The sequence below is a fragment of the Chiloscyllium plagiosum genome, unplaced genomic scaffold (genome assembly GCF_037043375.1).
Source record: "Chiloscyllium plagiosum isolate Xiang-an unplaced genomic scaffold, Cpla_swu_hap1 HiC_scaffold_10, whole genome shotgun sequence".
NCBI classification, from domain to species: Eukaryota; Metazoa; Chordata; class Chondrichthyes; order Orectolobiformes; family Hemiscylliidae; genus Chiloscyllium; species Chiloscyllium plagiosum.
In genome coordinates, this window is record NW_028270148.1 from 14,205,621 (window position 1) to 14,230,072 (window position 24,452).

The window sequence follows — 24,452 nt, forward strand, 5'->3', positions numbered from 1 at the left end:
CCACTCCACCAAGGACATGCAGGTTCTTGGACTCCTCCATCGCCAGACCATGGCAACAGTTGGAGGAAGAGCGCCTCATCTCCTGCCTGGGAACACTCCAACCACAAGGGATGAACTCAGATTTCTCCAGTTTCTTCATTTCCCCTCCCCCCACCTTGTCTCAGTCAAATCCCTCGAACTCAGCACCATCTTCATGACCTCTTCACCCCCACCCCACTCCGGCTATCACCCTCACCTTGACCTCCCTCCACCTATCGCATTTCCAAAGCCCCTCCCCCAAATCCCTCCTCCCTACCTTTTATCTTCACCTGCTGGACACACTTTCCTCATTCCTGAAGAAGGGCTTATGTCTGAAACGTCGATTCTCCTGTTCCTTGGATGCTGCCTGACCTGCTGCGCTTTTCCAGCAACACATTTTCAGCTCCGATCTCCAGCATCTGCAGCCCTCACCTTCTCGTCAAAGGAGAGCAGGCAGTTATTACACATGTAATGGGAATAAATATTTATCCTGGAGCCAGCATAATTTTTAAAAAGACAAATTCTCAGGCTTGGATTCTAAGATCATAAAACGTAATAATATTTTAACTTGCTGTACAGTGCTTAGAACTTAATAAATCAACCTAAGATGCTTCTTGGTGTTATAAAGCAAAATTTGGCATCCAATCCTATGAAGACATTTTAAGGCAAATGACCAAAAGCCTCTTCAGAAGCAAAGTTTAGAGACTGTATTAAAGGAGGGAAAGGCGGAGAGGTTCAGGGTGGGAAATCCTAGTGTGAAGCCTTGCTGGCTGAAGGCATGGTTATCAGTCATGGAGCACTTAAAATCAGTAATGTACCACTGAACAGAAGTGGAGAGTGCAGACGTTTCTCCAGAATTTTGAGCTGAGGGTGGTTGCAGAGATTAGGGGAGAGTCGATTCCAAATGCTGGCAATAAAAATATAACGTACCAGAAATACCCACTGTGTCAATCGGCATTTGTAAAAGGAAGATGTTTTATGTTACTGAGAGAGAGCTATGTTTATTGAGATTCTGTACTTAAAATAGTTAACTGTCCTTTCTCTTTGTACCTGCTGAGTGATAATGTCCCCCCCTCAATGGTTGCACTATACTGTCTTTTGGCAACAGTATCACGGCTGCTGTGCAGATTGTTGAATTGTTTGTTTAATCAAGAAGCACTCTTCAACTCTTCCAAGTGACTTTGTAGAACCCAGAACCCATTTAAACTCTGGGTGTGACTAATTGGAGTTTTTTTATGTTTTGATTCTTTCAGAGTATCTTAACGGGTATCATCGCTATTCTGGTCTCACGGAATGTAACCAAGATAAAACTGGTATGTGGTTTAATTATAGTTATGCTGAAAAGTGAAAGGAATTTTTTTTTTAAAGGTTTTATTTTTGAACTTTTTATACATGTGAAAATAGTGTGAAATGTGAAGATCAACAGGGGAGGGTTTGCACAATTTCCTAGCACTTTTATATTGTGATCTGTCAGCACTTGTCTTTAAAACTAACCGGTTTAGCTGAATGAGCAGCCTGCAACTGTCGAAATACAGAAGTTATCAGTGATTTCACGCCTTCTCTGTTGAAGGCTATTGTCTTCTCCACTGCCAACACTCATGCAACACACAGTCTGCAATCAAGTACATAGCACTGAAATGATGAGAAAACTCTTCCCTTTTTATATTGCTCCTCTTCCTGTCAAAACCCTCAAAATAATTGCACCTTGTTGAATGAGGTGCATCTGCGCTTTTAGTGGTATACTATTGCCCACAGAAACCCATACTCTAAAACAGTACACTTCTAGTTGAGAGATCACAAAACATTCTCATTGATACATGACCTCTAAACAAAACCTACACTTAGATATGATTCGGAGATGCCGGTGTTGGACTGGGGTGTACAAAGTTAAAAATCACACAACACCAGGTTATAGTCCAACAGGTTTAATTGGAAGCACACTAGCTTTCAGAGCGTCGCTCCTTCATCAGATGGTAGTGGAGGGTTGAATCCTAACCTACTGAATTTATAACCAAAGTTTCATGGTGTGATGTAACTGAAATTATACATTGAAAATTGATTGTCTGTTAGCCGTTAATCTGTTAGAATACCGTGATAGTTTCACTTCTTTCATGTGTAAATCACAAAACCTTTTTTAAAAATGTTGCATTCTCAGATCAGCTGTTAACAATGGTGATAGCTAGATAACATGTTGAAGGTGTTAGCCCCCTGTGTTCTCTGTCTATGCCGTGATGTTTAGATTGATTCTAATCTAAAAAGTGAGATAAATGACTTTTACATGAATTCATGCAGTTTTTGAGCAAAGTACAATGTAACCCTGCAAGTACAAATTCACGTGTGTGTGTGTGTGTGTGTGTGTGTGTGTCCCGCACGGGACCCCCTTGTGTGGACATAGGCCCTTCGGCCCCACACGTCCGCGCTGACCCTGAGAATGTGTATGGGGTTTACGTAGGTAGGAGAACGTGAGGACTGCAGATGCTGGAGATCAGAGCTGAAACTGTGTTGCTGGAAAAGCGCAGCAGGTCAGGCAGCATCCAAGGAGCAGGAGAATCGACATTCCGGGCATAAGCCCTTCTTCAGGAATGAGGAAAGTGTGCCCAGCAGGCTAAGATAAAAGGTAGGGAGGAGGGACTTGGGGAAGGGGCGTTGGAAATGCGATAGGTGGAAGGAGATCAAGGTGAGGGTGATAGGCCAGAGTGGGGTGGGGGTGGAGAGGTCAGGAAGAAGATTGCAGGTTAGGAAGGCGGTGCTGAGTTCGAGGGATTTGACTGAGACAAGGTGGGGGGAGGGGAAATGAGGAAACTGGAGAAATCTGCATTCATCCCTTGTGGTTGGAGGGTTCCTAGGCGGAAGATGAGGCGCTCTTCCTCCAATCGTCGTGTTGCTATGGTCTGGCGATGGAGGAGTCCAAGGACCTGCATATCCTTGGTGGAGTGGGAGGGGGAGTTAAAGTGTTGAGCCACGGGGTGGTTGGGTTGGTTGGTCCGGGTGTCCCAGAGTTGTTCTCTGAACCGTTCCGCAAGTAGGCGGCCTGTCTCCTCAATATAGAGGAGGCCACATCTGGTGCAGCGGATGCAATAGATGTGTGTGGAGGTGCAGGTGAATTTGTGGCAGATATGGAAGTGTCCCTTGGGGCCTTGGAGGGAAGTAAGGGGGGAGGTGTGGGCGCAAGTTTTGCATTTCTTGCGGTTGCAGGGGATGGTGCCGGGAGTGGAGGTCGGGTTGGTGGGGAGTGTGGACCTAACGAGGGAGTCACGGAGGGAGTGGTCTTTTCGGAACGCTGATAGGGGAGGGGAGGGAAATATATCCCTGGTGGTCCGTTTGGATGTGGCGGAAATGACAGCGGATGATCCGCTGTACATGGAGGTTGGTGGGGTTGGTAGGTGAGGACCAGTGGTCACCTGAAGGTTTGAGGTTGAATGTCCAGGACATCCTCCAAGGTGGACTTCGGGACAGGCAGCAGAGAAAAGTGGCCGAGCAGAGGCTGATAGCTAAGTTTGGTACCCATAGGGAGGGCCTCAACCAGGACCTTGGGTTCATGTCACATTACAGGTGACCACTATTGCACTATACGCACACGGATGGGCACACACGCACACGGACACGCATGCACACCCTTCCAGAGACACACACTCCCACATTCTCACATGCACCCCCTCACAGACTTAAGACATTTTGCACTCACTATACTCTCTCTCACACTCTCTCTCTCGCGCTCTCTCTCTCTCTCTCTCTCTCTCGCGCTCTCTCGCGCTCTCTCGCGCTCTCTCGCGCTCTCTCGCGCTCTCTCGCGCTCTCTCGCGCTCTCTCGCGCTCTCTCGCGCTCTCTCGCGCTCTCTCTCGCTCTCTCGCTCTCTCGCTCTCTCGCTCTCTCGCGCTCTCGCGCTCTCGCGCTCTCGCGCTCTCGCTCTCTCGCGCTCTCGCTCTCTCGCTCTCTCGCGCTCTCGCTCTCTCGCTCTCTCGCGCTCTCGCTCTCTCGCGCTCTCGCTCTCTCGCGCTCTCGCTCTCTCGCGCTCTTGCTCTCTCGCGCTCTCGCTCTCGCGCTCTCTCTCTCGCGCTCTCTCTCGCGCTCTCGCTCTCTCTCTCGCGCTCTCGCTCTCTCTCTCGCGCTCTCGCTCTCTCTCTCGCGCTCTCGCTCTCTCTCTCGCGCTCTCGCTCTCTCTCTCGCGCTCTCGCTCTCTCTCTCGCGCTCTCGCTCTCTCTCTCGCGCTCTCGCTCTCTCTCTCGCGCTCTCGCTCTCTCTCTCGCGCTCTCGCTCTCTCTCTCGCGCTCTCGCTCTCTCTCTCGCGCTCTCGCTCTCTCTCTCGCGCTCTCGCTCTCTCTCCCCCCAACCCAGACAGACAAAGACCCACATGCACACATATATTTTGTGGGGTGAATTTGTACTTGCAGGGTTACATTGTACTGCATGCATTCATGTAGAACTCCGTTATCTCACTTTTTAGATTAGAATCAATCTAAACATCATGGCATAGACAGAGAACACAGGAGGCCAACACCTTCAACATATTGTCTAGCTATCACCATTGTTAACAGCTAACCCGAGAATGCAACTGCTTTTTTTAAAAAGGTTTTGTGATTTTCACATGAAAGAAGTGAAACTATCACGGTATTCTAACAGATGAAAGGCTTAACAGACAATCAATTTTTCAATGTATAATTTCAGTTGCGTCACACCATGAAATTTTGGTTCTAAATTCTGTATGTTATGATTGAGCCCTCCACTACCACCTGATGAAGGAGCGACGCTCCGAAAGCTAGTGTGCTTCCAATTAAACCTGTTGGACTATAACCTGGTGTGTGATTTTTAACTTTGTACACTTAGATGAAATCCTGCAGTGCTCATTGGAACATACTTGAACCAACACCAGTCCCAGCTGCTTAATAGCCTACCTGTGGTTCACTGCAAAAATCAGGTTCAACTCCACCTCCGGGCGATTGTCTGTGTGGAGTTTGCACATTCTCCCAGTGTCTGCATGGGTTTCCTCCCACAATCCAAATATGGGCAGGTTAGGTGAATTGGCCGTGCTAAATTGCCCACAGTGTTCAGGGATGCCTAGGCTAGGTGCATTTAGTCAGGGCTAAATATAGGGTAGAGGAATAGGTCTGGTTGGGCTACTGTTTGGTGGGTCGTTTTCCCCCCCCCCCCCCCCTCAGTCGAAGCAAAATGCTCAGAGATAAAGTGTAGTTTTACCCCCTTCATCTTTGTTCCGGGCTCTGGAGAGAGCGAGACAACGATTGCCCATGTGCAGACATGAGTTCACGGCCTTCTCTGAAAGAGCAGTTACTCAATGAACTATATAGTCACTCTACAGGGAGGAGCATCGGGATATGGGAACATACATATTACTTGGGTGACTATTACAATCAACTAGTATCAATAGTAAAGAGTAAGCCGTCTGCTGTTTCACAATGATTAACTGACTTCACATAATGAATACTTTTCACCTTGTTAACTGACATTACATACTGAATGCTACCTCATCTTGTAAAATGGCTCTATATAATGAATGTTTTTCAACCCATTACCCTTGTCTCCAGCACTCCATTGTTCACTGGAAGTTCTTATCTGATCTGAATCATGCTCAGCTGAGCGTCGTGTTTCACAAAATTCAGAACTTAACTCCTTCCCTACCTACTTAAACCCCATACACATTCTCAGGGTCAGCGTGGACTTGTTGGGCCGAAGGGCCTATATCCACACAAGGGATTCTAATTCGAGCTAAAGTTGCTGAATGATTTGTTGACATGATTTGGAGATGCCTGTGTTGGACTGGGGAGTACAAAGTCTAAAAATCACAGGTTATAGTCCAAGTTTAATTGGAAGTACACAAGCTTTCGGAGCGCCGCTTCTTCATCGGGTGGGTGTGGACTCACAATCAGGTGACTCACAATCACCCGATTTGATGGCCTCCATATCAAACTATGCCTCCTTCAATCATGCAATGTTTTTGAAAAAGAGGCTGACTAAATTCAGAGATAATGCTTGTTGCTGTTGAAAATCAAATTTCACCATTTTAATTTCTAGGAGGCTTGATATTTCATCATTAGTCCCATGTGTACTTCACTCACTGTGAAACTTTCATTAGAAGTGACAATTTCAGTGCCTTTCATTCTCTATATTTATAACAGTGGTGACACTTCACCTCACAAGTAGAATAAGCCATTAAATTAGCTCTTGAACTAGTTGTCCGGTTCAAGTAGAATGCATTATTTGTTCATTTAGAGGCTACTGTCTGACAGGTAATCTGAGCATGATAAGCACATTAACTGGTGTGCATTGTCCATTTATTGTTGTCAATCCAATAATTCATACCTTTGTTTGAATGAATTTTGCTGGAATGTGTTTTACAATTTCTGATTGTGCATCAGGAGGACCTTGCAACCAATACAGCACCAAATATACAAATGTCTGGGTTATTTTCATTGAAGGATGCCCAGCACATTATTACATCAGAGTTGTGAGGTGAAATCATGAGTTTGTCTTTTGAAGTATTAATTATGATAGCACTCATTGTGCTCTCGCGTGTGAATCAGAAGGTTGAGAGTTCAGTTCCACTTCTTCAGATCAACACCTCTTGTGTAGCGCTGAGGGAATGTTTGAAGTCATCAGCTTTAAAATCATACATTAAACTGAGATCATATCTGCCTACTCAAATGGTTGCTGTGGGAAAACAATACAATACAAGAATATACTACAACAATGACTGCACTTCATAAATAATTCTTCATTACAAAGAAGGGAGGATGGGTAAATTGAAAGTTCTTCCCTTCTGTCCATAATCATGTGATTTAGTTTTGAAAATGTAGATTGTGTAAGCTTTGGCAATAACAGACGTGAAACTTCACAAAGGAGTGCTGTTTGTGTCCAATCAAGGAAACCCCCACTTGTTATGACTTGACTTTGGAATTTTCTAGAAGCTTGATCATGAGTGCTGAATTAGAGAAGTTCATCTGATATACATTTCAACTCCTGTCACCACCAACTAAGCAATCATTTTGACAGTTTCAGTGTTTTTCAAAAAAATAATAAACACTCTAGCTTGACAATGAAATGCTTTGGGATTTGTTTTCATCACTTGTACAGTGTTTGTTGTCCATATCTAAATGCCTGGTGACCAGCTAAAAGTCAACTACTGTACTTTGCTGTGGGTCTACAGATACATATAAACCTGACCAGATAAGAATGGCAGATTTCCTTCCCTAAAGGACATTAAGTTTAGCCAAATAATAGGTTGTTACAACAATCAAGTGGCCAGGTTAGTCTTCCCATCCAGACTTTTATTAAATTTGTGGGCGGCACGGTGGCACAGTGGTTAGCACTGCTGCCTCACAGCGCCAGGGATCCGGGTTCAATTCCCGCCTCAGGCGACTGACTGTGTGGAGTTTGCACATTCTCCCCGTGTCTGCGTGGGTTTTCTCCGGGTGCTCCGGTTTCCTCCCACACTCCAAAAATGTGCAGATTAGGTGAATTGGCCACGCTAAATTGCCTGTAGTGTTAGGTGCAGGGGTAAATGTAGGGGAATGGGTCTGGGTGGGTGCGCTTTGGCGGGTCGGTGTGGACTTGTTGGGCCGAAGGGCCTGTTTCCACACTGTAAAGTAATCTAATCTAATCTAATCTAATTATCTACCATGATGGAATTTGAATCCATGTCCCCACAACATTCACTTAGTGCTTTGGATTGCTAGTCCAGTGACATTGCCACTATGCCAGCTCCTCCCCAATTTCATGAAAGCTGCCACAAAAATTGATTTTTCAAGGGCAAATGCAGCCTTGACCGAATCCTAGACCAAGGACGTATTTTTTTTCCAGCCAACCATATTTCTGTCATTTTTGCATTTGTACCTAACTCAGTAATCCAGCTCAATTTTTGCAATCAGCAATTAAGTGATGCTGCTTATCACTGACCACAGAAGATTTGATGATCTGAGGTACGGATTTTCCTCTTTCTTGATAGCAGTTTGAACAAATTTGTGGACAGATTATGGAAAAATTTAAAAATGGGGTTGTTGTGGTTTTTTTTTTAAACACCTCCTATATTGACTGGAACTCTTCCAGGGGCTTGGATTGGAGGGAATTTGTTAGAGATGTCCAAGAGGGGTGTTTTTTGAAGCCAGGTGTAAATGGCCCAACAAAGGAAGGGGCCTACTAGACCCATTGTTGGGAAATGATTGAAGTTTCATTGGAGGAGCATTTTGGCAACACCAAAAATGCTGTAAGTTTTAAATTACTTATGGATAAGGATAAGAGTAGTCCTTGGGAGAAAGTACTAAATTGGGGGAACAACAATATTGGGCAGGAACTGGGGATGTAGATTGGGGGCAGCTATTGGAGGGAAATCCACATAATCTGGGAATCTTTTAAAGGCCAGCTGATTAAAGTTCAGGACTAACATTTTCATGTGAAAATGAAAGATAAGGATGGCAAGATTTGGGAACCTTCGATAAGAGAAATTGTGAACTTAATCAAAATTAAAAAGGGGACAAGGGGTTTAGGAAACTGAAGGCTGACAGCTCTCAGAGAGCAGGAATTACCTTAAGGAAGGAGTTGGGGCTTATAGGAGCCTTGGCGAACAGGATTAAGAAAAATCCCAAGGCATTCAATGCATATAAAAGGAGCAAGAGGGTAGCTAGGAAAAAGGATAAGTCCACTCCAGGCTAAAGGAGGGAATTTTTGGATGGAGCCAGAGAAATAGGACGAAGTCCTTAGTGAATACTTTGCATTGGTATTCACAAAGGAGTAGGATATGGGGGATGGTGAGTCTAGAGAAGGAAATGTGGATGTTCTGAGGCATGTAAATATAAAAGAGGGAGGTGGTGTTGAAAAGCATTAAGATAGATAAGTCGCCAGGACCTGATGGGATCTATCTCCAAATACTGAGGGAGGCAATGGAAGAAAGTGCTGGTGCCTTGTGCAAAGTCTTTATATGGTCTTTGAGAGAGATCCCAGAGGACTGGAGAATGGCCATAGACATAGTGTCATACAGCTTGGAAACAGACCCTTTGGTCCAACCAGTTCATGCCAACCATGTTTCCAAATGAAACTAGTCCCACCTGCCTGCCCTTGGCCCATATCCCTCTGAACCTTTCCTATTCATGAACTTATACAAATGTTTGTTAAGCATTGCAACTGTACCTGTATTCCACACATGAACTACCCTGTATGTTTTTTTTTAAAACTTTGCCCCTCATGTCCTTTTGAAATCTCTCTCCTCTCACCTTGAAAATATGCCCCCTAGTTTTGAACTGTAGGGAAAAGACTTGTCATTCACATTACCTATGCACCTCAATTTTATAAACATCAATACGAACACCCCTCAATCTCCTCCGCTCCAATGAAAAAGTCCCAGCCTTTCCAGACTATTTTTATGTCAAACCCTCCATCCCTGGCAACATCCTGGTAAGTTTTTTCTGAACTCTCTTCAGCTTAATATCCTTTCTATAATAGGGCAATCAGAACTGCGCACAGTCTTCCAGAAGAGGCCTCACTAACATCCTATATAGCCTCAACATGACATCTCAACTCCTATCCTCAAAGGTTTGAGCAATGAAGGCAAGTGTGCTAAATGCTGCCTTAAACACCCTGGCTACCTGTGATGCAAATTTCAAAGAATTATGTACCTGAACTCCAAGGTTTCTCTGTTCTACAGCACTGCCCAGGATCCTACCATCAATTATATAAGTCCTGTCCTAGCCAATGGCGTTCCTTTGTTTAAGAATGGCAACAGGGATAATCCAGGAAATTACAGGCCAGTGATTCTTATGTCAGTGATAGGGAAATTTTAAAGAAGGTTCTTAGGGACAGGATTTACTCGCATTAAGAAAAATATGGACTTATTAGCAATAAGCAGCATGGCTTTGTTCAGGAGAGCTCTTATCTCTCTTTTGAGGAAAGATTGACAGAAGTGCAATGGATTTTGTCTACATCGATTTTAGTAATATTTTTGACCAGCTTCCTCATGGCAAGTTGGTTCAGAAGGTGAAGTCATGTCGGATCTGAGGTGGGATGGATGCAGAACTGGCTTGGGCATTGAAGACAGTAGTAGTGGAAGGATGTTTTTCTGACTGGAGATCTGTGACGAGTGGCGTTGTGCTGGGACCCCTGTTTGTAATACATACAAATGACTTGGAGGAGAAGGTAGGGTGGTCTGATTAGGAGGCTTGCAGACATCACAAAAATTTGGAGGAGCTGCAGATAATGAGGAGGATTTGGAGGATACAGCAGGATATAGATAGGAGACTTGAGTGGAGAAATGGTAGATGGAATTTAATCTGGACAAATGTTGGGTAGTGGAAGATCTAATGTAAGAAAGACTTATACAGTAAATGGTAAATCATGAACACAGTGATCTAGGCATACAGGTCCACCGTTCCCTGAATACGACAACACTGGTGGATATGTTTGCATTCATTGGTAGGGGCACAGAGTATAAAAATTCACAAGTCATGTTGCAGCTGTATAAAACTTGAAATGGGCCCACCTTGGAACATTGTGTGTAGTTCTGATGACAACACTACCAGAAGGATATGGTGGCCTTGGAGAGGGTACAGAAAAGGTTTACAAGGTATTAGCTATGAGATACATTGAACAAATTTACTTTTTTCACTTGAACATTGGAGGCTCAGAAGTGACCTGATAGAAGTTTACAAAATTCAGATAGACGGATAGTCAGGGTCCTTTTCCTAGGATAATGCCAATTACTAGGAGACATGGGTTTAAGGTACAAGAAGTAAAGTTTAAAGGAGAGGCAAGTTTTTTTTTGTTTTTGTACAGAGGGTGGTAAGAATGCACTGCCAAAAGAGATGGTAGAAGCTGACAGAATTGCATTATTCAGGAGGCATCTTGACAGATACGTGAAAAGGCAGGGAATACAGGGATATGGGCCACCTAGAGGCAAAAGGTTTTTGGTTTAGAGAGTCATCATGTGGCTGTGCAGGTTTGCTTTGTTGAAGGCCTGTTCTGTGCTGTACTGCTTTTTGTTCTTTGTTCTGTATCCTTGTGTACTGTTCCCTAATGCAACCTCTTCCCATCTGTATCTGTGATGATTGACTGCTTCTTCTGTGATCATATGCATCTTCGTCTAAGTTGGGTGAAGTACCAGGGGGTGCTAGAGATCCATAGAATACTTTGCTAGTCAGGAAGCCATGTCATTAGGAGAGATGGGGAGCTAAGGCTGGTGTATTTCACAAACATTGAAAGTTGTAAAGCACTTTTGAGGCAATGAAGTACTGTGTAATGTAGGAAATGTGAAGAATTCTGTGCAGAATTTCTTTCCTTGCCCTGCCTATGTTGTTGGTACTTGGACAGATCAGTTACTGAATCCTCTTTCTCCCATTGCAGTTCTCCAGCTTTGGAACAGTTATCCTGAACCTTAGTATCAGTTAGGCAGTGGAGTCATCTGGATTCTCATTCTTTGTGGAGAGCTGTCCCAATCTTTCTGACTATGCTGTCCCCTCCAGCCACTACTTATTCCACATATTTGAATGGTTTGCTGTACTATGGTGCCATTGTTGGGTAGCTCATCATCTGCTGCCTTTGCTGTCTCCTAGACAAGCTCAAAGAACTGTAGACCTATTGAACAATTGCAAAGGCTGATGCTTCTGTCCTTCAGGTTGTCATGCTTTTCTCATACTCTCTATCATACCCTCCCGTCCATGAACATGGAACAAATCAGAAGGCACTAAATTGAACTGTATGACTGCCCCCATGTACAAAGAATCCAGGTATCATTTGCCTTCCTTGATGTGTCAGTGACAGTTCAGCTTCCTACTCAAACATTTACCACAGATGTACTTGCCTTGAGTCAAATTGGCATTCTGGAGTTCATGTTGCAACTGAGACATATCACCTATCCTACCATATTTAATGTTATAATTAATTACTTACGTATTCTTATGGTTTTAATGTTTTATTACCTTGTCACCAGTGTTAGAGTCAGAGTCCAACTGCAAGGTATTCAGGTCCTTTGGCCCAAACTGGTCCATGCCAACCAAAATGTCCAACTACACTAATCCCATTTCCCTCCACTTGACCCATATCCTTACAAAGCTTTCCTATCTATGTATTTGTCCAAATGCCTTTTAAATGTTGTTAATGTACCACTTCAACCTGCTGCTGCCAGCTCATTCCATATATGTGCTACTCTGTATATTTTTTAAAAAAACTGCCCCTCAGGTTCCCATTTATTCTTTGTCTTCTAACCTTAAAACTGATGCCCTTTAGTCTGCAATTCCACGTCCATGGGAAAAACCGAGTGCATTCACCCTATCCATGCCTCTCTTGACCTTATACTTGTCTATAAGATTTCCCCTCAGTCTCCTATGCTCTAAAGAAACACATCCTAGCTTGTCCAACCTCTCCTTATAATTCCCTATAGTTAATGTACTATTGTAAATGTTTGGGATAGAGCAAACCTTTGTTATTTAACTGATATTCACCAAATAAATAGCTTATTTTCCTGTAGCAGAGTCAAAATTAATTCTTGGAGACTCTCCAACCTAGAAAAGCAATAGCACTTTTTTCTCTCTTATCCCTAACTCCCTTTCATCACCTTCCTTTTATATATTCACCAACAGAATATGGGCACACTGGCTGGGCCAGCATTTTATTCCATCCTAGTTGCTCTTGAAGACTGTGTTGGGCTGCCACTATTCCAGTCCGTTTACAGGTACATGTCCAGTATAAGTGTACACGCAATGTTCTATTGCAAGGTACACTAAATTGGCTAAATCTCCCTGCTCCTAATACAGAATCCCTACGTGACCCAGTTAGAGGAATGTCCATACATGCAATCATATTCGGAGTAGAAATCGGCCATGTCACGCTTTAAGTCTGCTCCACCATTCAACAAGATCGCGGTTGATCTGTTGCTATTCCATATTCCTACCTACTCAAAACCTTAGAATCTAATAAAGCAAAGGAACCAATCTACCTCTGCCTTAAAAATATTCAATGGCAGAGATTTCCAGAGTTGTACAATCCTTAGAGACAGAATTACTCCTCATATTGTCCCTAAAAGGATGATTGCCAATTTTAAAACACTGTGCCCGATTCTGGAATCACAAGAATAAATGTCCTTTCTACGTTCAACTTAAGATCATTCAAGATCCTAAACTTCAATCAAATCATCTTCCGTATTTCTAAATACTAGGGAAAAGCAAGCTCAGCCTGTTTAATTGTTCATTACAAGACAATCTGCTCATTCCAAGTATAGATCAATAAACCTCTCTGAGCCACCTCCAACGCATTTACATTTTTTCTTAAATAAGGAAACTGAGGAAGGTATACGAGGATGTGTTCTCCCCAGTGTCTTTTAGACCTGAAATGTGACATCTTGACTTTATTAATGTTCGATTCTTCTTGTAATATTGGATAGCATTCCATTAGTCTTGTGAATCACTTGCTGCAATTTATGCAGTAGTATGGACTCGTGCACCTCAAAATTCTGCAGTTGTCCTCCATTTAAAATTATACTCTACTTTTTTATTCTTCCTTCCAAAATGAACTCGTCATGTTTTCTCACATTATATTCCATTTACCAAATTTTAGCATGTGACTCAACAAGGGTCCAAAGTGATAGATATGTCTAACTATCTATGTCATCTGTGAATTTGGCTTTCATGTCTGCGAATCCCTTGTCTAAGTCATTGATATGAATTATAAGCTGTTGAGGGCCCAGTGCAAATCCACGAATCACATCTTGCTGATCTGAAAATAATTAGTTTATGCATACTCTGTTCTACCAGCCAGCCTATCTTCTAGCCATTTTAATATGTTACTAAGCAATTCATCCACTTTCTGCAGCGGTATGGTCTTTTCTCAATCCCAGGAGTCATGAATTGACCTAACAGGGACCTTGTCTTAATTTTTCAAAAATCTTTTCGTGACTATGTCTTCTGTTATTAATATTGACAGTGTGGTATGATGACTTGAATACTTTTTACAAAAAGTAATGTGGCTTTTCCCTAGTATTTAGAAATACGGAAGATGATTTGATTGAAGTTTAGGATCTTGAATGATCTTAAGTTGAACGTAGAAAGGACATTTATTCTTGTGATTCCAGAATCGGGCACAGTGTTTTAATGTAACAGACTTTTACTCTATTCTATCCTTTGCATAATAAACTATTATGTGGCATCTTGTCAAACGTTTTTGATATTTCAATTGCTCCTTTGATTAATTAAACCCAACTGCTGTTCTGATGGAATCTTTGTTAAAATCTAGTTTGAGGGTGTGCATTTAGCATTGAACCGAAATCTACAGTTTGATTTGGACTGTACAAAATTTGGACTTAAACAAAAAGGTTAGGACTTTGAATACTGGCAGGTGGTGGGTAACAGTCTCAAACCTGCAGAACTAAAGTAAGTACTCCATGGCCTAGTGATGAATATGGAATTTGTGCTGCTTGTAAGTTTGCTTCCTACCAGAATTAGATGACTTAGTGTGGAAACAGGCCCTTCGGCCCAACAAGTCCACACTGACCCGCCGAAGCGTAACCCACCCAGACCCATTCCCCTACGTTTACCCCTTCATCTAACACTAGGGGCAGTTTAGCATGGCCAATTCACCTAACCTGCACATCTTTGGATTGTGGGAGGAAACCGGAGCACCCGGAGGAAACCCACGCAGACACTGGGAGAATGTGCAAACTCCACACAGTCAGTCGCCTGAGGCAGGAATTAAACCCGGGTCTCTGGCGCTGTGAGGCAGCAGTGCTAACCACTGTGCCACCGTGCCGCCCAGTAAATGATTCACACTGCAAGTAGCTGATGGGGTTGTGGCATGGTGTAGTGGTCTCTGCTTTCTGTTTTTTTTAATCATTGACTTTCCAATTTTATTTCTGCAGCACTGGGGATTAATGTCAATCTCTCTACTAAATATTTTGATATCGTTGGCCTGCTCAGTTGGACTGATGCTTGCCATTGTGCTGACAGTATCACTTGGTGGCAGGAACCTCATTTCTGGCTGCAACTCCACAATGGTGCCAGCTATCTCGAACAGGGCAGCGATAATGAATGAGTGCCCATTTGACACCACACGTATTTATGTAAGTATTCAGGCATTTCGGCATCTTTTGAAGGTAGGAGGATAGGAAATGCTATCCTGTCCACCTGACTGGCTCTAATTCCGAGCTTCATCCATGTGGATTTTAAGTTGCAACAGAAAGATGTGAGGGCTTTTGACAAATTGAAGAGACTGGACCTGTGTTCTCAGTTTAGAATAATGAGAGGTAATCTCATTGAAGTATACAAAATTCTTACATTTGATAGCTGATGCAGGAATTATGGCTCCCTTGGTGGAGGATCTGGGGGGAGGTGGCATCTAGAGCTGGGGGTTTGGGGGGGGAAGCACAGTCTCAAAATAAGGGCAGGCCATTTCTGACTGAGCTGAGAAGGAAATTTTTTTCACTTGGAATGGTGAGTCTTTGGAGTCCTCCACTACAGAGGATTGGAGGCCATTGACAGTCATTTAAGTCGATAAACCTTCTACTTGATACAGTCATTCCCATGTGTTTCTCTTTCTGGTGAGTTTAAATTAGAGCTCTTCAGTTAGCACCATACACAGGGTCATTTATTTGATTCCACATGATGTATTATTTTCATTGTTCACTGTGGCGAGAATGGTCTGTTAGTCAGAAATAACGCAAAAGTTGTTGGTCAAATAAATGCCCAACATAGTGACTATACCAATTAGTGAGAGTTCATTTCTCCTTTAATTAAAATCTCTTCCCTTGATTCAGATCTGTTTGCTTCATGCCAGAGTAGAGTGGACACAAATGTATGATAAAACATGTTTACTTGAGTCCTATAGCAGTTAAATCAAGTAAGTGTTTATTACCTGGCAAAGGATAGTTGAGGGTCGAATTTCAAACTGTGTGTGGAAGGCAGAATTCTGTTGCCTTGTAATTTGTGCAACAAACAGACGCCTTTAGTATTTTTTCCCCACCATATGATCAGCAGGAGCACATGGCGAGTCCTGAAATAAATAAAATTGGTACTTGCCTCCCCACTGTATGTTAAATCTGTGACAGTCAGGGGGTTGGCATTGGGCTGACTACAGCATTCGTTAAAGCTGGTTTTTATATTTTTCCCAACTCCCTTTCTTTTTGCTAACCTTAGTAAATTTGGAAATATTACTTGACTGTTGCTGCAAGCTGTATGAAATTTGAATGGTCAGGACTGACTGCTCTCACATGGCATTTAAGTAATAGGAGAGTAGCTTAAGAGTGACATTACAGGTGCCTTCAATTTTAAAGCAATGACAATGTCAGCCTTGTCAACATAAATTGATCATAAAAATGGCATTGAGTGTTTGCAATGTAAAATCAGCGTATGAGTTGGTGCTCCTAGTATTAAAAACGTGATCTGAAGTCATAAGTGAATCTGATAAACAAACCATTACCTTGAACAGATTAAAAGGAATATTTGTGCACCTGGGAAATCCCAAAAAAGGGAGCAAATAAAGACCAAATCTATTTTGCAAGCACACTTCCCACTACAACAGATCCTGTTTGTATTCGAGACTGGGGTTTTCTGTCAAACATCTGTCAACAGTCTGGAACTGAAACCATAGAAACACACAAGATAGGAGTAGGAGGAGACTATTTGGCCCTGTTCTGCCATTCATCACAAACATGGCTGACTGTCCAACTCAGGAGCCTAATCCTTAGAGGATGCTTTCACTCCATAACCTTTGATTCCATTCGCCCTGAGTGTTATTATCTAGCTGCCTCTTGAATACATTGTGTTTTGGCATCAAGTACATCCTGAGGTAATAAATTCCACAGATTCACCACTCTTCAGATGAAGAAATGTCTCCTCATTTCTGTCCGAAATGGTCTACCCCAAATCCTCAGACTGTTCCCTGGTTTTGGACACACCCACCATCAGGAACATCCTCCCTGCATCTACCATGTTGAGGCCTGTTAGAATTTTATAAGTCTCTGTGATTTCCCTCCTCACTCGTCTGAACTCCAACAAAAACAATCCTAACCTAGTCAATCTCTCCTCATACATCAGTCCCGCCATTCCTGGAATCAGCCTGGTTAATCTTCGCTGCACTCCCTTGAGCAAAACCATCCTTACTTAGAAAAGTAAATCAAAACTGCAAACAATATTCTAGGTGTGCACTCCCCAAGACCCTGTATAACTGCAACTGCACATCCCTAGAATCCCACAGTTCAAAAGGAACACATTCAGCCCATCATTTCCATGCCATCTTTTTGAAAGATCTCTCCAGTTACTTTCTCTACACCCATCTCTTACCTCAAACTCCTCAAATTTTATCCCTCGAACTATTCATCCAATCTCCTTTTGCAGTTCGTTACTGCATTCGCTAAAGCCACCTTTTTTGTCAAAACCCACTATGTAAACGAAATTCTCCCCATCTTACACTGACCTCTGTTTATTTTCCCTTTGCGGAGTAAGTGTGCAAACAGCAATTCTAATGTCACTATTGTTATCTACCTGAGATTGACAAATTCAAAACTTATCTGAGCCACCTTGGGCTATCTGACTGCTGCATTTGGAGATAACCCTGTTACCCTTGTATTATTCTACAAATTATTTTCATGTTATTTTCTGAATGAAGTGAAATGTAGTGCAGTGGCAGTTTCATCTGCACCTGCGATTCTTATTGTCATCCCTTACTCCTGTTTGTTTTCATTCCAGAGACCAATCTGTTTGAAGAGCTGTAAGTTAGCACATTTGGAATTTGGTCACGTGATTCCAAACTAAAATTGACAGAATATTTTGCTCGTGTGATGATCCTTTTTTTTTCTGTTTCCAGGATACTACACTGGCTTTATGGATTCCATCAATGATGATGTCTGCAATTGAAGCAATACTATCTATCCGCTGTCTTATAGTATCGATGATTCTTCGAGGGATAGGGCCTTGTGGACAGAATGATGTGATAGATCGGGTCAGTATGTCCTTGCACCCTAGAGCATGTGAATGTGTCTACATGAGGCAAATATGTATGTTAGAATTATGTAGTTGGTCATTTGCATGTGACTAGCTGCATAGTATGTGAGTGTTTTGAAAAGTATGACATTCGTATATGCGTGACTGTGTGTGAAGTCATTGTTTTATTCTATTGATAATGCACAGACTGTCTAACGATAGATTGCATCTCTGGTTTGCTTAAGTATTGTTCTTCAGTGCATGTGAAACTGACATTCCTGACTGTAATGAAGACCCTGAATTGATATATTTGACCCCACCGAAACTGTTCATTTTTCCTTTTCTCATCTGCCGTCTGTTAAACACAGAGTACAGGCACAGTGGTCTGAATGTTCTTCTGTTATGCATGATACCACAGCATGTGTGTAGGAGTATAGCACACCCTTAGTTATTTCACTTCAGTGTTCTTGGCCTGACTTTCACACTGTACAATGCTACTGATCATATATTAAGTATTTGATGATGCATACTCCAACATTAGTGTGACTGTGTAGAGGAGTTCAATGTGGTGTTAAAAAAAATTCATTTCATTTTAAAGTTGCATTTCCATGAAAACAAGTTGGCAACATCCTTTCTCAATTAGTTGCACAGAACCTGTTAACTTGAGAAGGTGACAGCATTGGTTCAGGTTTGATCATTATTCAGGTTCTTTCTCCCCAAAAAAGTACCCATGATTTTAAAAGTGCATAATTTGTCAGAAATTCAATGCTGTGAACAAATGTTTGTTAGATCGCGGAGGAAAACCCAGCGAAAGGAAAGAAAAGCCAGGAATTGGAAACTCATAAACTCATCAGGAAGAGTAGAGACATCCAGGTGTAGTGAAGCAGGTGAGTGTGTGGGATTTCCCACTGGCCTGAGGTCTAATAAAGTTACTGTAAGATCTAGTTTGTATGGTATTAGAAATTTTGATTTTGTTTTCTGCTCACTCTGGGGCATTGGGGAAGATGGGGTTAAGGAAGGTGCGGTAGAAGATCAACAATAATCGTATTGAATGTTTGAGTAGGTTCAAGGAGCTATATGATCACTCTTGCTCCTGTTCCTTAGGTTCATCCTAACCTTGGAGTAACAGTACTCCTGTATGTTACTGAAGGAGTGCTGCATCATTGGCAATTTCTTCTTTCAGCGGAAAAAATCTGAGGCTTTGAATCTCCTATTAAAAGTGGTTCCTCTGGTTGACAGTCCAGAGTGTAGTGTCTTGAGCCTTTCAATCATAGTGAGATGGTATCATAGAACATTACAGCGCAGTACAGGCCCTTTGGTTCTCGATGTTGCGCTGCCCTGTCATACTAATGTGAAGCCCTTCCCACCTACACTATTCCATGTACGTCCATATGCCTGTCCAATGACGACTTAAATGCACTTAAAGTTGGCGAATCTACTACCGTTGCAGGCAAAGCATTCCATACCCTTACTACTCTGAGTAAAGAAACTACCTCTGACATCTGTCTTATACCTATCTCCTCTCACTTTAAAGTTGTCCCCTCGTGCTTGCCGTCCCCATACTTGGAAAAAGGCTCTTCCTGTCCACCCTATCTAACCCTCTGATTATCTTGTATGTCTCTATTAAGTCACCTCTCAACCTTCTACTCTCTAATGAGAACAGCCTCAAGGCTCTCAGCTTTTCCTCATAAGACATTCCTTCCATACCAGGCAACATCCTAGTAAATCTCCTCTGCACTCTTTCCGAAGCTTCCACATCCTTCTTATAATGCGGTGACCAGAACTGTACACAATACTCCAAGTGTGGCCGTACCAGAGCTTTGTACAGCTGCAGCATAACCTCCTGCTTCTGGAACTCAATCCCTCTATTAATAAGGCCAAAACACTCTATGCCTTCTTAACAACCCTGTCAATCTGGATGGCAACTTTCAGGGATCTGTGTACATGGACACCGAGATCTCTCTCCTCATCTGCACTCCCAAGAATCCTACCATTAGCCCAGTAATTTGCATTCTGATTACTCTGTCCAAAGTGTATCACTTCACACTTGTCCACATTAAACTCCACCTCTCAGCCCAGCTCTGCATCCTATCTATGTCTCTCTGCAACCTACTAAATCCTTCGTCGCTATCCACAACTCCACCAACCTTAGTGTTGTCCGCAAATTTACTCACCCACCCTTCTAAGCCCTCATCCAGGTCATTTATAAAAATGACGAACAGCAGTGGACCCAACACCGACCCTTGCGGTACGCCGCTAGTAACTGGACACCAAGATGAACATGTTCCATCAACTACAACCCTCTGTTTTCTTTCAGCAAGTCAATTACTGATCCAAACTGCTATGTCTCCCACAATCCCATTTCTCTGCATTTTGTATAATACTGTGGGGAACCTTATTGAACGCCTTGCTGAAATCCATATACACCACATCAACCAGTTCACTCTCATCGACCTGTTTGGTCACTTTGTCAAAAAAGTCAAGATACGTTAGGCACGACCTACCCTTCATAAAACCGTGCTGACTGTCCCTGATCGGATTATTCTTTTCTAGATGGTTATTAATCCTATCTCTTATAACTTTTTCCAACACTTTACCAACAACTGAAGTGAGACTCACTGGTTTGTAATTACCAGGGTTGTCTCTACTACCCTTTTTGAACAAGGGAACCACATTTGCTATCCTCCAGTCCTCAGGCACTATTCCTGTAGACAATGATGATTTGAAGATCAATGCCAAAGGCTCGGCAATCTCTTCCCTTGCTTCCCAGAGGATCCTAGGATAGATCCCATCCGGCCCAGGGGACTTGTCTATTTTCACACTCTGCAGTATTTCTAATACCTCTTTCTTGTGAACCTTAATCTCTTCTAGTCTAGATGCAAGTATCTCTGTATCTTCCTCGCCAACATTTTCATTTTCTATAGTGAACACTGTCAAAATATTTATTTAGTGCTTCCCCTATCTCCTCTGACTCCAGACCCAACTTCCCACTATTATCCTTGATTGGCCCTAATTTAACTCTTGTCATTCTTTTATTCCTGACATACCTATGGGAAGCTTTAGGGTTAACCCTGATCCTATCCACCAACAACTTCTCATGTCTCTTTCTGGCTCTTCTGAGCTCTCTCTTTTTAGGTCTTTCCTGACTTCCTTGTAACCCTCAAGCGCCCTGAGTTTTCACATTTTGTCCTAACATAAGCCGCCGCCGCCTTCTTGACCATGGATTGCACTTCCTTAGTAAACCATAGCTCACACGTACTATATCTTCCTCCCTGCCTGATAGGTACATACTTATCTATGACACACAGGAGCTCCTCCCGGCTCCCATCTCTCGCTGCTCCGAAGTGACTTTGATCCTTTTTGATACATGGGCACATTCTGAGGACTTCCTCAATGGCGCTGAATCTTTGGTAATTAAAATGAATTAATCAATCTATAGTTTGAGGCCTCCTGTTTCTCCAACCCACTTTAAAGCTAACCTTTTATCAGTGGAAGTTAGTTAACGTAACAGAGCAGAGAGTGAACACTCCTTATCTATATATCTTTGAATGAAACAAGCCTTCAAAGCAATCAGGAATATTTGTTCAAAGGAAGAACAAATTCATCCCTGTTGTATTTGCTGTTGTAGACTGATGGAAGGTCATTTGGCCTATTGTGTCCCCCTTGGCTAACAAGTAGCCATCCAACCTAATCCTATTTTCCTTTGTCCACAACTTTTTCAGGCAGTGTTCCAGATTCCCACCATCCTCCAGACGAGACCATTACCTTTCAGTTCCCTCTTAAACCCCCATCTCTTATCTTAAATTCATGCCCTCATGGGCCCGAACCAAACTCCTCCTTACCTAGACCACTCAATTTTATACATTTACTTTTGGGTCTCCTTTCATTCTCCTCTATTCCAAACAAGCCAACCCCAAGCCCTTCAGTAAGAAGGGCTTATGCCCGAAACGTCGATTCTCCTGTTCCCTGGATGCTGCCTGACCTGCTGCGCTTTTCCAGCAACACATTTTCAGTTATGATGAATCAAGGCAGTCTTAATCTCTACGACCAAAATACCAATCTTAGTGTGTTTCCGTTAAAGATTTTAATGTTCTCTTGTGTTAGTTGAGGAAGTGCTACACTGATTGATATTTCACTGCAGAATTCCTCAAACAAATTCCTTTGCAGTTCATCATTTATTATATGAAACATGAGTCCTGGTCAGTAGAATTGCTACAAGTAATAAATTTCATATTGTTTTTCTTTTTCAGGTGAATGTTTCCTTTACCAACTCGATGCAATGCCACTTATATTAGAATTCACATACAGCAGCTGAGCATGATGGATTGTTTTTGAGGAATGGGCATATAATTTTTGACAAATGAGGATGCTGCACTGATCATTTAATATCATTTTTAACTTGTAATTTAGAACTCCAAGTTGGATGTATATAAGAGTAACTGCGGTCCCTCTTCTATTGGGTGAAATGCTATTCTGATCAAGATTATTACAAAACAAAACTACACCCAATTGATTTGTATTTAAGGCAGAGAGCCAGAGAAGCCAATACACTCCTGTGCAGTTTCCAATTAGTGCTGATTTTGTATTAAATCAAGAGAGTCATATCTGCTGAATGGTTAATGTTATTATCTAGAAAGGAATCCGAGGAGTTTCCTGCTTCTAGTTGCTGTCTAGTTTGAAAATGAGCATCAGCTGAAGAAAGGTGCAGGCTTGATGTGATTCTGTTAATGAGAGAAAACACAGCCCCATTCATTGCCTGTGGGAGTATATTCATCCCTTTCTGTTTAGATCCCTGCTTATGATGCACAGTAAATCCAGAGAGCTTGGAAGGGAGGTGTGGTTTATCTTTCCAGTTTCTTCTGAGAGAATATAGGAGCTGCCTCATGTTTTGCTCACAGTGCCTTTTCCCCGGTGAACTGACTAAGCTTGGAAAATTACCACTTTGCAACTATGGAGGCTTTATGACTGCTGTATTCTGTAATTCCATCTGTATTGCCAGGCAATATCTGGATATGGTCAGCAATCCTTGGATTTGGTACCAGGATTTGGTCAGCATTCCTTGGACTTGGTACCTGGACTTGACAAAACCTCCAAAATTGGTGTTGTATTGCATTCCGTTTTTTTGATAGCTCATGGTCATGTGGCCCTGAAGTTGGCCAAGAGAACATGGTTCCAATTCCTGTTTTTGGCTTAGCTGAGGGCACTGATTAGCAGAGTAACACAATTCAGTCTGGTGACTGAGCCAGTGGGGGGTGGGATGGTCTACTCTCTCTAAGTCCAGCAGCTTGTTTTATTGGTAATCAACTTTGGAAAGCATTGGTTGTGACATCCACCCAAAGGTCAGCAGGCTTTGCGAGTTCCATCAAGACTTGGATCTGAAGAATGACAGGTTGGAAGAAATACCCAAAGTTGACCATTGAACTTGAACTTTGGTGCAGAATTGACAGCTTCAGGGGAGTAGATGGAAGCAGAAAACATTTTAGAGTTCTAATGAATTGCGACATTGTGACAGTGCTGATTTCCAAGGACTTGTTGTGTTTATTTTCCTTATTCCCACCAAATGACATTTCCTGCAGGTCGGTTGTTGATACAAATTATGGAGAAATAGCAAATGTTAAAATTTTAACATGGAGTTAAGACGATTAATTATGAATATCCTTTTAAAAATCGTAATTTTTTTTAAGTATCTTTTTGAGAAAGCTAATAGTCATTTGGTAGTACAGAACTTGAATTAAGTGACATTTTTGTGAAAGCTTTTTCTTGTATTAATGAAAATGTTTGTTTGTAAAAATATGATTGGGAACATTTTATACTGTAACTTGTACAATATCATGGTTTAGAAATATTGAATGGACAAAACATTGCAAGTACAAAATTAGTGAAATAATCCTACATTTTCTCTTACTGCTGTCTTTTTGTCCTTTATCCAACTTTTATTCCATCCTTTATCTTTTTCTACTGAGTCTGTATTTCAGCACTGTGCCTACTTAGCTGGGAAAATTGCGATTAGATTGAAAGAGCTGATGAAAGGTCTCTGATTCACTCCCAGTACTGAATGGAGTTGAGGTGGTCAAAGTATTATCCCGGTTAGCCCAAGAAATTCTTGGTTAGGGCTAGGACAGAAATGAGTCAATGTCACTATCTGTGGAAACACTGCAGAAATTGCAGTTCGCCCTCCCATTTGAACAGCTGTGGCTCACAAATTAGAAATGGCTGTTACTCCAGATTGAAGTGGAATTCTGTCATCTGTCTCCAGCCTGTTTTTTAAAAGAACAGTGAAGAACAATAGGTGGCACGGTGGCTCAGTGGTTAGCACTGCTGCCTCATAGCGCCAGGGACCTGGGTTCAATTCCCACCTCGGCCAACTGTCTGTACGGAGTTTGCACATTCTCCCCCGTGTCTGCGTGGGTTTCCTCCGGGTGCTCTGGTTTCCTCCCACAGTCCAAAGATGTGCAGGTCAGGTGAATTGCCCATAGTGTTAGGTGGGTCTGGGTGGGTTGCCCTTCAGAGGGTCAGTGTGGACTTGTTGG

General features: G+C 42.5%; 1 protein-coding gene across 1 annotated transcript in view; it reads left to right on the forward strand.

The window, feature by feature from the left end:
- The window catches only part of krtcap3 (keratinocyte associated protein 3), a 41,346-nt gene extending 17,520 nt beyond the window's left edge, over positions 1-23,826 (forward strand). The window contains exons 3-7 of the mRNA XM_043695362.2: positions 1,272-1,331; positions 14,865-15,065; positions 17,807-17,941; positions 18,712-18,809; positions 22,173-23,826. Of these exons, the coding sequence (XP_043551297.2) occupies positions 1,272-1,331; positions 14,865-15,065; positions 17,807-17,941; positions 18,712-18,801 (486 nt within the window). The 3' untranslated portion in view covers positions 18,802-18,809; positions 22,173-23,826. The remainder of the gene's footprint in view (positions 1-1,271; positions 1,332-14,864; positions 15,066-17,806; positions 17,942-18,711; positions 18,810-22,172) is intronic.
- The last annotated feature ends 626 nt before the right edge of the window (positions 23,827-24,452 follow it).